Raw genomic sequence first — 16013 nt, forward strand, 5'->3', positions numbered from 1 at the left:
ATACAGTAACAAATTATCTTGAAAATAAAAATAAAAAAGCTTTATCTTCAAGCAGGAGGAGGCAATCCAAGATAACAGCTAGTTCGCCCTCCACCAATAGGATGTAAGGGGATGGAATTTCAGTCACAGATATGAATTCTCTGAGTGTAAACCACATGCCAGCCCTTTGACCAGTTAATGTCATTTATTCAGATGCCCAAATGGTTTGAAAAGCTCCACCACAGAGAGGAGACAACTTAAGGCTGAAATGCATGAGACAGAGGGAACTGTGTTGGCCCAGGAAGGGGAACAGCTCAGAAAAAACCCATGAAGGATGTGTAGGTCCTACTCTGAATGAAGAGTATTGAGAGCAGAATTCCTCCGAGATGTGGGCTGGGACAGTCATAGCATTTCCAAAACAATTTGCTCCAAGAGGCAAACCATGAGTGACGAACATTAAGAATCTGTGTCTGGCCCCAATTCACCCCTGGGCCTACCTTATATTCTGAGAGCACATGTATTAAAGTTGGAGTGCTTACTGTGTGCCAGACCTTTCTCGTTTAAGCCCACAAAAACCCAATAAAGAAGGCATATTATTATTATTATTTCCATTTTCCTTCTTTTACAGATGAGGAAACTGGGGCCCTGAGCCCTTCACAGTTCAGAAGTGGCAGAGCCAGAACTCAAGCCCCTGTCTGGCCCCAACTTTGTGCTCTTAGTCCCTGCTCACAGCCCCTCCTCCCTACATTTTCATGCAGAAATACTAAGTTCTAGCATTCAGGGCTTCTTTTACTCTCCAGACACAGCCACATCTTCCCGACTTTGTTCATGCTCTTCCCCTTCTCCGTTCCTCATCCAGCACCTGGCTCCAATACTGCTCTGTAGAGTCTTCCTTCTTCCTCCCCCAGGTCGAATGAACGATTCCTTCCTGTTCCCATAGGCCGCTGGACCTCTAGGACATTAGCTGTGTTCACTGAGCCTTGCACCTGCTCGCCCTGTGCCGGGCACTTTACACGTGCTCTCCAATTGAACTCACCACCAGCCCTGCTGGAAACATCATTAGCCCCGTTTTACAGGTCTGTCTACCCCAAAGCCTGTGTTGACCCTGTAAGACCGTGCAGCTTGCACAGTCCAGTTAGTGTCTCCGTGCGCGCTGTCCCACTGCAGCTGCAGCTGCTTTAGGACAGGCACGGGAGCATCTTATTCATCCAGCCACCCCTCCCCGACACTCAGCAGCTACCAAAGCATCTTGAACGGGGGAGGCACTAATGATCCATCTTATCTTATATAGTGCCTGTGGGGTGCCAAAAGTGTGCCAGTTAGAAATGATTATTATAACAGCTATGCATTTGTAATGAAATTTAAAATAAAAGATCCAAGTGACCATTAAGAGAGAATAAGGGAACAGGAGCAAATAGTACTGCAAAAATGACTTCTCCAGTAATACTAATTTAGAAAAATGATGATGATAATCGATCAACTGAGAAGAAAGGTCAGAATGAATGATTGTCTCTAAGTGTGTTAGGCCACCTCCCCGACCTCTTCTCAGGGAACAGCCCCTGGACCCAGAGGCTGGGCCCCCACTGCCCAGTGCACAGTCACCCTGACCCTCAGGACCCATCACACTCTCACTCTCAAAAACTTGGCCGAGCAAGTTCATCTCTGGTGTGGCTAGGACTGTCACTCTGTTGACAAACACACAGCCAAATCATAGAGGTGGGGACAGGCAGCTTGCTTATTCCTGGTCCAGTCTCTTGCCCTTAGAGTCTGTGAGTCACCCTGAATCCTTATAATAATAAGTGTCCCTTTTTTGCTTGAGTTGGTTTCTGTTACTTGCAACCAGAGTGTCTCACCAGTGGTTCTCAGCAAGCAGGGTTCTGCCCTCAGGAGGGTTTGGGGGTTGGATTGTCACAGTAATATGGGGAGGAATGTTCCTGACACCTAGTTGGGGCAGGGGGCTTGACAGTCTCCAGGAACTGCTCTCTGTCTCACATGACTTCTGAATGTACCACAAGACATTCCCACACGTGAAAAACTCGTCTAAATACTTTAGCCTAGAACCTGTTCTTGTGTGTCTATAAACAGAAAACCATTTTTGCACAACATTAACATCCACTGAATTTTCCAGAAACGCAATATAAATTAAGGGACATCTGTATTTTGTTTTGATCAGAACTTGTCAAAAAACATCATGTCCCGACATGATATTAGAGTCACCAATACAATATCCCTCAGTTCGTCTGCATTTGTCAGTCACCAATCCACACTTAAGTGTAAGCAATTGGTCACTTCCTTCTGTTTTCTGGGGTAGGTGTGCTCTGCATTTATACTGAGATACACAGAAATATATAATAAATTAGCATGCTATAATAATATAGCATATTAAAATATAATATTATACATATTATAACATAATAAATAGCATCCTTTTGTTTCTCCTTTATATTACAGTTAGGGTGCCCAATATAACAGTTTTTTTTTTTTAAATTACATATACGGAAAGGTTATATTATATTTGAATTTCATTTCAGGATAGTTAAGCAAGCACCACAAAATACGTGCTAATAAGAGGGATGCTGGATCTGGTAGGACAAGAACTCCTGTTTTAAACTAATGTGGAGTTTGTGCATGTGGAACTAATTATCAAAAGCTTCTGACAAAACTCCTTATTCAAGGCTGGTCCTGCAGAGCCTTCAGCTTGCCCCACTCTGTCACTCACTATCATTCACCCCAATAATAAGGGCTTTCAAAACATGGCGAAACCCAACAGGGCAACTCTCGGACAGAGACCTTCCTTCCATCAAAGCTGAAGTCCTTAGATGCTGGTGGAACAAGAAAGCAGAACATGGGCAATCGATCCTCCCGATTCTTCCAAAAAGGCTGATGACCAAAGCAAAGGTCCTCTGAGGTCCCGAGAGGAAGAAGTAGGATGCTGGAAACTTCCCACCACCAGTTCCTTCTCTTCCTAACAAAAGTGACCCCACAGTTAACTCACCCACCTACCCTGACAGTGACCTGGCTGCACAATGGTATGAACAGGGCTGCAGAGGGAAAGATGGGCTTCTGTGAGGGGCACGCTCAGCCACACTACCCCATGCTCAGTGGGGATCTGCCACACGTTTTTCTCCCTGAGACCCTATCACGTGTTTCGTTTGAAGTATCTACGAACATGGGATTGGTGACATGAAGTAGGACCCACCCATAGTGGAATAATATGTAGCCATCAGAAATGATGTTGTTGATGACTATTTATTGATAGGGAAAGATTGTCACGATATATTGTTAAGTGAAAGAGTGGGTTACAAAATAGTGTGTTTAGTAAGATACCACTGTGCACGTGCGCATGTGTGCGTGCATGCATTAACACCGGAAGAAAGATTCCTGATTTCTTTGGTGGGGTTACGCGGGCTTTAAATTTTTCTTCCTTTTGCTTGTCTTTCCTAATTTTTCCTCCATGAACATATATCGCTTTTATAATAAGAAAAAAGTTTATTTTTAATTTTTAGAAATCGGATGTTTAATAGATACCCTGCTGGGCTCAGATCCACTTGCGGGGCTGGTCCGTATTCACCCCTGTGAGCCCACAGCGAGCGCCCTGCCCAGAAGTCTCCACTCCAGATGTGTGCCAGATGGAGGAGCGGGCGGGAGGTAAGTCAGTGAACGACAGCCACACGTACCTGTCTGCGTGAGCTCACCCATCTCGCACAGCGGGTGGTTGGGGTAAAGAGGCAGGGAGTGTAGGGGGCTCTCGAAAGAAGCTCCGGGTCCTTTTGACATGTGACTAACGAAAGCTTCCAGTTTAGGGTGATACGGTTTCCTAAAGAGACAACACAGAGAACTAGTGGTCAGCGTGCTCTAAAACAGGCCAAGCGGTTTCAACTTCAGCAAGCAAAACCCCAAGTGTGCCGTGCCCCTCCTCACCCACAATAATAGGTACTGGCTCAATCACTTTTAAATTTCAATTTCATGATGACTCGGCCACTGAACACCTACACATCAAATCCTGGCTCCGTAAGGCCAGCCTGAGCCCCGAACCCCTGCTGAAGCGCCCATCACTCTTGGTACTGTGGAAGTCAGCTCTGCCCTCCACCACCCGGTCCCCAACCTGCGCCCCTCCTGTCTCCCTCTCCAGGCCTCTGACCGCCACCAAGCTAGGCTGGGAGTCCTCCTCCATTTCTCCCTCCCCTGCCCCTACACATGCCACCTGCCTCCAGTCCTGCAGATGTGTCCTCCTGGGGCTTCTCCACCCCTCTCCCCTGCAGCCCTGCAGCTACTGCCTGGCTTATGGCTCAGGCAGCTTCTGTCTGGATGGCATGGGCTCCCCCCAGGTCCACCTGCAGTCCAATCCAGCCTTCTCCACAGCCAGAGAGACCGACTTAAAAGGCAACCTCAACTCGTCACTGCTATTCCACATTGCCACTTTCTGGAAGCAGCCATGCACATCCTGTCAGTCTGTTCTGGCCCCACCTCATTCTGAGGCTCAGGGCCCCTGGCCCTCTCTACTCTAAGGCTGTGCTCTGGCCACACGCAGCCAACCGCCTTTTGTTCCCCCAACACCCGGTTCTTTCACGCTTCCGACTCTCCACATGCTGTCCCTTCCTCCTAGAAAACCTACCCCAACCTTCACCTGGGCAACCCCTAATCCTTAACTTATCTGACCGCTGGAAAATACCTTTTGAAGAAAATTAACTGATTAAATTAACCAAGGTCTCTACCGCTCTCTACATTTCACTATGCATTTTGCACATACAGTATCTCATTTCATGTGGGGTGGTAATGAATAGCTAAAAAAGTTTGTTTATGAGATCTGACATTATATTTCTGCTATGAAGTACATGTGGTAAGTCAAAATTTAATTTATCTTTCCAGTCACTAATATACAATTTCCCTGAATAATGAAATGACCTATGAATATATACACATTTTCTCTGAATAATGAAATGGCCTATGAAAGTATATACATTTTCCAGAGGAACAGAAGTGGACAGATAGAGTAGTTCCCAATTAAACTAAATCAGCATGAAAAGAAGGAAAGATAGATTGTGCTGATGGCAGACCCTTGCTGTCTGAAAGCCCAATTAACTGTGGCAATGCTTTTAAAATGGCTGCTGAAATGGGTTTATTATCTTTTAAAAACATAAAGCTAAAAAAATAAATCCATCTTTTAAAAAATATGTTTTAAAATTAGAGACTGCTAATCCGGATACACAGTATAGTATAATAAATCACCCTGGATTGCCTCAGGGTGATTTTTATGTTCTTCCATAAAAACAGAGGGTATGGTATTTTTCTTGAGGCTAAAACACATAAATATTTGCAAACTGGGAAATAAAATTTCCAGACTGATAATGACGTTGCCAATATGAATCCACATAAACAAAGGCTGTCCATCAACAGGAGTCAAATGTTCTGCTCCAGGCCATTATTTCAAGTTGGTGATTTTTAAAGATCTGAGAAAGCTTTGCTGCCAACTTTAGAAATGAAATTTCACAACTGAAAGTGTTTGCAGAGACGTCCTGGGTTTTCAGGGCATCTGACTGCTTAGTGATGTGTTAATACCTAACTGTGTTCATGAAAACTTGTTTTTGGTATAGAAAGATAAAGATTCATAGAAGAAAAACTTCACTTACAGAAGAGATAATAAATGGCTGGATCTTTTTCACAGGAAGAGAACCAGGTACCCCAAGTCCTCGGTGTGTCCTGGATCTGAATGACCAGGTCCTGCCTGCCTGGTCCAATACTCCATCCCTGGAACCGAGAGGGTACCCAGCACATGGTAGATACCCCCAAAACACATGTGAATGAATTCAACTGGGAAGTGCCCCATCCTTAGACACCTCAGGAAAAGTCCAAGCATCCCATAATCTGCAGCAATGAAGATGGCAAGTCCCCATAGTGTTTATTAAAAAATCAGATTTTGATGGAAATATTAAAAATAAAGGCCTTTGTGGGTGAGACTACTAATTGTGACAAAGACTCTTTTTTGACCAGACTTTAGTTTGGCTCCTCTGAACCCTCTTCCTTTGGACTTTCATGTCCTTTGGACTTCTTCTTTGCAATCCCAGTTTTAGCAAAATTTCTGCTAAGTTGGTTTAGCCAGAATCTCCCACTCTTGATATCTGATCAGCCTCGATATCTGATCAAATTCCTCACCCCCAGGTGGTGTCTGATCACCCAGGCCTGACTTCAGCAAGAATCCTGTCAAGTCAGTTTAGCCAGAATCCCCCCTCACCCCTGGTGTCTCCTCTGAGTAATTTTCCATCCACTAGCCCCCACCCTGCTCCTTGGCTATAACAAGTTCCCACTTGTCCATGCTGTATTTGGAATCAAGCCCAGTTCTATACTGAAGTCTCTTTTCCCCTACTGCATTAGTTCCTGAATAAAATATGTTTTTACTACTTTAACTACTCTCTGGCTCTGGTTTTTCTTTAACAGTTGTACACTAATGTCTGTTCTCTTCTTGGGAACTAGGTTAGATCCCATTTCTGAGGTCCTAGTGGTTAGGCAGAGCCACATGACCAAGTATTTGCGAATGGAATGGAAGGATGTATGCCACTTCCAGGTTTAGGCTTTTAGACCATGGGGCGTGCCTCCTTCACACTCTCTTCCTTCCCGCTGGCCACCATCCAGGCATGGCAACAACCCAGGGTCAGTCATGGAGACATCTCTAGGGTGTGGTGGGAGCAACAACCTGGAAGGAACCTGGGCCCTGAAGGACCAGGTGAAGCCAAGTCATAAAACCTGGAACTCTCATCTCAGAGCTTCTTTGTTATTTAAGGCAATGTATTCTTGAGTCTCTTTGTCACAAAAGCCCAGCCTTACCCCAACTAACATAGAAATGATTATATCTGTGAGGACAGATTTTTCTTCAGGAAAAATTCATGTTATTGTAGCCTCATTGGAAATCTGCTTTCCTATTGAAATTGAAAGAATCAAAAGTGCTATTATCTTAAGTCTTCAAACCATTCACTTCAGAGTTCTTATTTACATTTTTATATGCATCATTCATACCTATTTATGCCATGAAACCTGAGACAGAACCCCAAGGCTAATCTACACCCCCATGAGAAATTTACTGTGCTTTAGCTATAATCTGAGCAATTACTGAGTTCTGCACAGAACATTAAGACAAGCAGAGAAGAGGTATAAGACCAGTGGCACTGTTATCAGAATTCAGAAAAGCTTTCATGGCTGGAGACTGGAATGAGTTCATACCAAAGATTTTTACAATTTGTGTTAAAGAATTTATTATTTTATATTATTAATAAAATGAAATTCTAAAAAAAACTCAGTATACTCCTTTCAGTCTTTAGCTTTCTGGGCCTTTTGCCTTACTTGACGTTATTAACTGCCCCTCCCGCCTCCTCCCTGTTTGCAACGTCACCATCTCCTCCTGGGACCGTCCTTTCTCTCTGTGCTGTTACAGGCTGGTGTTTCCCAGCATTTCCCTCACTCTGCAGGCTCTGTGTGTGACCCCATTCAGGCCCACAGCTTCCCCTGCCATCTGCATGCTGAACTCTCAAACCAGCCTCTATCTCCCAGCAAGACAATGCTCCTGTGCCCGCAACTACATGGCACACACTACCTTCTAGAAATTATCACTTGGATGTCTGATGATAGCTCAAACTTAGCACGGAGACCTGTCCTCATAACCTCCGTCCCTTCCTCCCCTCTACGCCGGGGAGGGGCACCACCCCCGGCCAGATGCCCATTCAGAAATCCGGCACTGTCCCCTCTTTCTCTCGTACTCCCACCCAAACTGTCACCTAGGCTTATCGATCCCACCTTGTAACTTTCTCTCAGACAACCTGCTGCCGTCTCTGCTGCCACTCCCTGAGTTCCACCCTCCATCATTTATTCATTCAACAAATATTTATCGTGTTCCTCCCACATGCCAGGCACTGTCCTAGGCACTTGGGATACAGCATCATTGAACCAAAACAAATGAACACCACTGCCCTCAGGAGCTTATACTCTAGCCTGGGGAAACAGACAACAACATACAACGAACATATACGTGTGTGTGTGTCTGTGTGTGTGTGTAAGGTAACAGAAAGTAAGAGATGCTAGGAAATGTTGATGCGTTTATCAAAAAGAGCAGGTAAGGAGGACCTGGGAGACCTGGACGGAAGGAGAAGTCCACTGTAATTTTAACTGGAGTGTTCTGAGCAGTCTCACTGAGACGGTGACATTTGAGCAAAGACTTGTAGGAGGTGAGAGAACTGGCCATAAAGCTACGCGGGGAACAGCCACCTGGAAAGAGGACACAGTCAGTGCAAAAGCCCTGACACGGCAGTGGCCTGTGTGCGGGAAGGAGAGCAAGGAGAATGTGGCTGAAGCAGTGAGTGAGGGCGAGAAGGGCAGCCGGTGAGGTCCCACGGGTCAGGGGTGAGCACAGGAGGCCTTGCAGGTTGCTCTAAGGACGTGGGCTCTGACTCCGTGTGCAGTCTTTCTTCTGGATCGCTATCCCCATAATAATGTAAACACCACCACCAGCCTCCAATCCATCCTCCACATCATGGCGGCCAGAGATCTTCATAATTTTGTCCCTTCACTCCCCAGTTCCTCGCTGCCTTCGTGCTTGGAGTCCACACTCCTAGCTGGGCATTCAAAGCATCAGGTGACCTAGTCCCTACCCATCTCTCCGCTCCATGCTCAAGCCTGTGGATTGAGCTGTCCACCTCCCCACACCTCTGCACAGGTAGGTCTCACTGCCCCCAGTACGGTTTATCATCAGCTGCCACCTGACTTGTTCCTGCACACCCTGTAGGTCCCTTTCTCCCAGCGGCCTTCCCTCATCTACCACCCCACTTGCCCTCCCCGCCCCAGACTGAGACAGGCTGCCCCCTTCTGGCTCATGCCCCCAAATGCGGTACCCAAACTACTTCCACGTCTACTTCCCGCTCTTCTTCCACTTGTTCCTCTAACGCTGCTGCTGCTGCCGCCACCCGTGCTGGCTACCAGTCACCGAGGGCTTCACCACGCTCCAGGCACCAGGTCTGTCCCTCCAGGGTGAGGCGGCCCCTGAAGGCAGGAACAGCCTTCCTTCTGTAAATCCTTAGAAGCCCACTCTCTCCCCCTCACTCCTCCAGCCCAACCACATACTGGTGTTATTGTTACTCATACGTGCCCAGCTCTTCCGGCCTCAGGCTCTTTGCACTTGCTGTTCCCTCCGCCTGAAACACTCTTCCCCCAGAGCTTCACAGGGCTGGCTCCTTCACTTCATTGAGGTGCCTGCTCATATGCCACCTCCTGGTACATGAGCCAGGCGCATGTGACAGAACCTGGCACATGATAGGTGTTTAAAAATAAAATTTATTGAATAAATGCTGATTGAAGTGAATATTCTTTTCTTCCTTGAATGTAGAAAATAGTATCTGATTTATATTCATGAATGCAAAAAAGCATTTACTAAACACGGCATATCAATGGGTAATAACCTTACTGCTAGCTAAACATAGTCCTATGAGGGTTACAATAGCATCTTTGTCATGAGGCACGTGGCAGTCACGAAGAGGCAGCTTCCACCACAAAGACTTTGAGAGCCATGGAATGTGTCATCGTGAAGGTAGACACTGGGGCAACCGACCTGTACATACATCAGGCTTCTGCTGATTCAGCTCGCGCACCCCTACCTGCGGGCCCAGAGGCTCCAGTTCACTGGACTAGAGCAATGGGCACACTCCAGGACTCACCGCCTTTTAGGAGGCCATAAAAATGAATAGTTCCTGAACCTGAACTAGCAGCTGGGAAGGCAGCAGGCACTGCTGGTGACCGGATCCCACAGTCCCAGGGGATTCAGAGGCCCCAGGTGGATCCCCTTGGCTGGGAGTCCTGCTCACTCTTACTCGAAGTGCATGTTTATAATCAGAAGGCAACTTTTCTTGCTTTTGAAGATGGAATTCGTTAAATGACATTAATTAAACATGCATATTCCACCCGCTTTCTACAAAGAATTTTAAGTAGCTCCTAAAAATACAGAATGTTCAGTAAGATAAAACTAGGCCAAGGGATCAAGGCCCAGGAAAACGAGAGCAGAGGCAGCCACGGCGGCCGGTCCCCAGGGACTGTGCCTCTCAGGTGGGAGCTCCAGAAACGGGCCTGTCAGAGGATCCTGCCACCACTGTGACAGAAAGAAGGGCCCTGGGACCTGGCCTGGCCTAGTGCCCACGACCACTCAGAGAGGACAGAGGCTGGGCCCCCAAAGACCTCCAGGCTGCTGCGGCAAATGACACATCACCACTTACCAAGCTCTCAGCGTGGACCAGGCTCAGTGCTTTACTCCACCACCTTAGACTTCACAAGGATGTTCCAAGGGAGATACATACTATCCCCACATTCCAGAACAGAGTACTGAGACTCAGAGGTGAAGTGATTTGCCCTACATCACACAGGGTACAAAGGCCTCAGAGGATCCCACGGCTGAGGCTCCAATTTACTACGAGGCACATGATAGGAATACACGATAGGCAACCATGACTTGTGATCTCACTGAGGTCCTGAATTCATTCTGCAACCAACCTAGTCCAACAACTACTTTATGCCAGGCTCTGGCTGGGCACTGGTGATTCAGGAAGGAGGAAGACCCAGTGCCCTTGAGGAGCAGTGGTGCAGGGAGGGCAGAGACAGTGATGCTGGGAGGACAAGCTGCAAAGTACCAAGGTGTACAGAGGTGGCCCTGCATGCTGCCAGGTGGTCCTGCCCAATGGGCCCCTTCTCTGAGAACAGCCAGGGTGGCCCCCAGAGGCCTCGCGGTGCCCAGGGACTTTCCTGCAACAGCTGACTGGTCTGGGGGCAGAACCCTGGTCTGAGCTGAGTCAGTCAAATTCACCTTAGAGAATGTGAAGCCCAGCTAGAGAAAGGGGAGCAGAAGCTGTGAGTTGCCAGGGCTGAGGCATGGTCCTGTCCACAAAGACCTGGAGGCTGCCCTGGGTCTGGCCAATTCAAGAGGCCTAGCTGCCCATCTGTCCCCAGGCTGTTCAAAGGGCAGATGTCCAAGCCAGTGTGCAATGACAGGACTGTGCCAGTTGTTAACACACTGAAACTCTGCTGTACCTGAGGGAGCAAAGCCACTTCCTCGGGCTGCCCTCCCTGCACCCGACCCTGTGCCCTCCTGCCACCCTGGGTGCTCCAGCCCATCCCCATGATCCAGAAACTAAAGGGTTAAATTCCCAGCACAGCAAGTGGCCTCCACCCTTGCCCTAGGCCTAAGGCCAGTCCAAAGGCCATTAACAATTTTGTTCTGCCACCTTTCCCATACATCCCCCTTTTGTTTGAGTGGGGCAGTGGCAGTGCCCGATACAAGCGGGAGAACTCATCCTAACACACCAGGAGAGGTTCCCAGAGGAGGCAGCATCCCAGGGGGCCTTGGAGCAGCTGTAGGAGTGGGCCAAGCAAGGATGGGGGCCAAGCAAGCCAGACGGCAGGTACAAAGGCCTGAAGGGGTGCAAGGCTGGCAAGAAGGGAGTATGGCAGGGGTAGAGGGTCCCAGCAGGGAGGCTGGCACAGAAGGCTAGAGACTGGGGGAAGAAAGCCAGTGTCTGCACGGCACTCTGACAAGGGGTGGACTCGGCCCGGGGTGTTGTCCAACCCACGAGACACTAGGACCCACATCCGTGCTTGCTAAACATGGAAAAGAGCCACAAATACCCAGGCCACGAGCTTCGGGACCTCCAGCAGGAAATGAAAAAGTGTATGAAGGCCTATAGTCACATAGCATTTCATGATGTTTACATGAAATGGTTCGCTTAATCTTCCCCACAAGACTGGACAATGAGAAAGCTGAGATGCAAAGAGTTAACCTGAAACTCTGGGGTTCACACTGCAGTCCACTTTGAAAGAACAGCCCCGGCTGCAGGGAGGCAATCTGTGGTTCCCGCAGGCTGGCCCTGCCCAGGGCGGGCTGGCACCCAGAAGCATTCCATCTCAGTAACGTCTTCCCTCTGTCCCCTCTCCTCATTCAGTGAACTCTGCTCGGGAGGCTATGTGCCCACAGACACATCTGCTGAGGCCTGGCCCATCATCTTATTGCTAACTGTGCCTCTAATTTTAGAGCCATGCCATTTCCATACGCACCATTTCCACTCTCTTTTCAATTATTTTTCATCCTAAGGGCTCTCAACCAAGAGCAGGCTGTCTCTACTCCCGTGAAAAATTAAAAGGTCGAAGTAATATCTTACGTTTATGTGGCTTTGCAACTGATAGTGCATATTCCCCTCTGTCATCTCACTTATGCCTCACCCCAACCCTGTGCGGCCAGCATCGTCATCCCCATTTTAGAAACAGAAGGCTGAGGCTCAGAGAGACTAAGGGACTTACCTGCTGCCCTGACTGGAACTGCCAAGCCAGGGTCTGAGGACTCCTAACCCAGTGCTCACTGCCCTGTGTCCTAGCTGTTTCTCAAAGTGAACGACAGCAGGGTGGGAGAGTGAGCCTCAGATGGGCCTGGGCTCAAATCTTAGTTTATCTGCTGTGTGGCCTTACACACGTGTCCTCACCTCTCTGGGCCTCTGTCGTCTCAACTGTGAAATTAACGGCATTAACATGCAAGATTGTTCTGAAGATCAGACTCCTGGCAAACAGTACTCACTCAGCCAGTGCAGTTCACTCCCCCATCCACTGATTCTCCAGTCAGCATCTTGATCTGGACAGAGATACAGATTCTTGAAAATGACTTTTAGAAGAAGTGCAATTTACCTGTTAGCCACCAGAGTGCAGTCAATTTCTGGTCGCTTCGTTTTGGGAATGACATACAGCGGGTACCTGTCCCCATGTCGAATGAACACATGCACCGAGACCAGCTTAAAATGATGCGGAGCATGACCTGCGAGAGAGAAGCACACCGTCTGGTCATCACTCGGGAAGTGTCAACCCTTCTCACTGCGCAGAAGTGGGGAGGGCTGACCACGGTGGATGGCTGCCGTGCTGGGTGGGGGGCCCTTGAACAGCCTCACAAGGCAGCGCAGGGGACCATGAGAGGCTCTGGGGGCTGGAGCTTAGTGAAATGGGAGCAAGACTATTCATGTGGCCTCACTCCCATCCACAGACTAGGGGAGGCCCACAGAAATGCTGGAAACAGTGACTTCCGCTTCCGAGCTCTCAGGAAACAAGGCAGAGACAAACAGATAAATATTCAGCATCATTCTCTCTCATCACTCTCTTTCAAAAAAGCAATACTCAACGCAGAAATCCTCTTTTCCCACACCGTCACTGCAAGACGCCAGCAGGGCATCCTGTGGACGTCCTAAGTCCCGAGAGAGCTGGCCCGGAAAAGGGGATGGCTGGGGTGATGCCCTAGGGCCTGCCAGGGCCACCTGTCCATCTCGCTGATGTCTCACTAAAAATCACGATAACGGCAAACACTGGTGGAGGGCTTCTCACGAGCCGTGTGCTGCTCCCCGCAGGCACTTAATCCCCCGAGCCCAGGGAGTAGGTGATGCTAGTCACTTCCATTTCACAGTGAGGAGCTGGCTCGGGAACTCACCCAAGGGCACGGCCTAGTGGCAACTGCAGGGCTGGAGCCCTGGCCGCCCAGCTCCTCGCCACCGTGCGGTGCTGCTTGAAGAACCAAGCCCCAGAGCGGATGCGTCTGGGTACCAAGTCAGGCAACGCAGCCAGGCCTACCTTCCATGCTGCGCTCAGCCACGCTAGGAATGTTGCAGTACAGACGAGCTTCGTAGATGGGGTCCGTCACCGGGGGCTCCGTCACCGGGTCGGGCAGGATTCTCTTTCGACTCTTGCTGCTCACTCCATTCTTAGCTGTTGACACCGGGATCAGGTGGACTGCCAGGGAAGCAGAGCAGGTCACGACACATGTAGCCATGGGGAACCAGCTGGAGGGGCCCAGTGTGCAGCTGGGTTTCCACTTTGACTAGCTACTCTATCCCTCAGAATCAGGGTGGACTTGAGTGTAGCAAGAAGTCAGCTTCCCATTCAAGAACTGTTTCCTGAGCCCCACCGGGCCCCGTCTCTTTCTCGACGCCATCGCCCTCTCCTCACCAACAATTATCATGCAACACTGGGCAGGCCACCCCAGAGAAAGGGGTCTCGCTCACCGTGGGGAAGAATGTACACACCAACACCATGCAACCTGATCACCTTGTTCCTAAAAGCCTCCGAATTCTAATAAATACTAAGGAAGAAAACCACCACCTACTGAGCACCTACCAAGTGTGAGATATGGTGTCTGACATGTCTCATTTGATATCATCTGCTTCACACTTTGTGGCCCCCGGAGCCCAACCACAGGCATGACTCATTAATCCTCATGAGGCCACTTTACAGAGAAAGCCATGGACCCACAGTGAGGCTGAGGCAGCTGCCCAAGGGGTAGGTGGTGGATGGAACCCCATCTCCAGCTCACCCCTCTGCCTCCAGGCAGCTTCTCCCCAACAGTCTCCAGGATGTCACATGTGGGCCCTGCAGTCTGCTATGTCTGTCCATCTGGCCCCCCTCTTTCTGTTGGTGAACCACTCATTCCCCTCCCCATGTGGTTCTGATTGAACCACCGTCAATCACAACGTCCCTGTCCCCTGGCTGGGGGTGGACAAATGACTGGAGAGAGGAGCTGTACAGACACTAGAATTCTGTATGCTGATCTCTAAGAATGGAAACTTGGGGCTGCCCCAGCCATCTGTCCCTCCATGGTCACCCTCTGTCCGCAGTGGAAGAGAAAGATGCTAAGTAGAGACAAGCCAGACCAACAAATGAAGAGAGTTAATCAGAGAAAGAGAGAAAGAAAGACTTGAGGACATCCATCTTTTGAGGCCCTGGGTCCAGCTGTGGCTGAAGCCAGAACCTCCCTTAGGTGTCCCAGTTATGTAAATTGAGAAAGTCCTTTTCTTGCGTAAGCTAGTTTCAGTTGGATTTCAGTTACTTTCAACCAAATGAGTCCTGGTTAATACACTTTATCAATTATTTATAAGCAGATGTAAGTCTATCTTCTGGGTCAGTGGTCCCCAATCTTTCCATGTATGGGAAACCTCTTTGTAGCATCGAAGATTTTCTGGAACCCCCTACACAATAATAGCTGAAACACAAAATAAAACAACAATAGCATATGATTCCCCCCATCAGACTGGAAAATCATGTTTTAATAATAATATCAGTCCCAGCAAAAGTGTGAAACCTACACTTCCACACACTGAGGAGAGAGTGGGAACTGGAATGACCTTTTGGAAGGAGTATTTGGCAGTAGCCCCCAAAATCTTATATGTGCTTTATCCCTGATCTCATTATTCTGCATCTTGGAACCTATTCGACAAAGATATCAATTCAAACCACAAAGATGAATGGCCAAAGAGATTCACTGCAGTGCTGTTTGTAATAACAAAAAAGGAAAACAACCTAAATATCCATCATTAGCAGAACAGAATGGTACATCCATACTGTGGAATATTCTGCCACAGTTAAAAAGAATGGAAAAGAATCAAAGATAAATGAAGTGAAGTGAATAAACCAAGTCACTGGATGTTTATATAATCCTCTTTGTGGAAAGAAAAAACAAACGATAAATGTATGAATATACAGGCATTTGTTTATCATGTAAATACAAGGACATCCATCACAACACAGCAGTGGTGTCTTCTGGGCAATGAGTGGGATGGGGTGAAGACATTATTTTTACTTTTGTTTTTCTATAAATGTCTGTTGTTTTATACACACACACGTATATACATATGTACAGTAAGCGTATGTTACATATATCCTGTATGTATAAAAATATATGTATCTTTCTATAATGCCTAGATGCACTTTTTTTTTTACTACTAGAATATTTTCATTCATTACTCGTGTTAGTTGTGTTAAAACAACAATCACAGAGCTACAGAGTTGGCCCTTCACCAACTCAAAATTAGCCCTTTGGTTGGTCCTCGAGCACTTTCTTCCTAGCAGCTGGAAGGGGCCAGAACTGCTAACACACAGCTCAGGTGTCAGAGGTAATTTACTACGGGGGATTTGTGCCGGAGTAAGGGAATGAGGAAAAGTAGGTGTCCTAAAGCAGCATCTTAATGACCCCACTCTTCTGGCTATGC

At 48.1% G+C, this 16013-nt stretch overlaps 1 protein-coding gene across 3 annotated transcripts in view; it reads right to left on the bottom strand.

The window, feature by feature from the left end:
• PXYLP1 (2-phosphoxylose phosphatase 1) overlaps nt 1-16013 on the bottom strand; it is a 76760-nt gene that overhangs the window by 5193 nt on the left and 55554 nt on the right. For all 3 annotated transcript variants that reach the window (XM_004419303.3, XM_014789166.2, XM_087430470.1), the window contains 3 exons: nt 13603-13761; nt 12676-12802; nt 3657-3796 (listed from right to left, as the gene is read on the bottom strand). In XM_004419303.3, the coding sequence (XP_004419360.1) occupies nt 3657-3796; nt 12676-12802; nt 13603-13761 (426 nt within the window). The remainder of the gene's footprint in view (nt 1-3656; nt 3797-12675; nt 12803-13602; nt 13762-16013) is intronic.

This window comes from Ceratotherium simum, chromosome 5 (genome assembly GCF_057802395.1).
Source record: "Ceratotherium simum simum isolate JZ-2026a chromosome 5, ASM5780239v1, whole genome shotgun sequence".
Taxonomy (NCBI): Eukaryota; Metazoa; Chordata; class Mammalia; order Perissodactyla; family Rhinocerotidae; genus Ceratotherium; species Ceratotherium simum.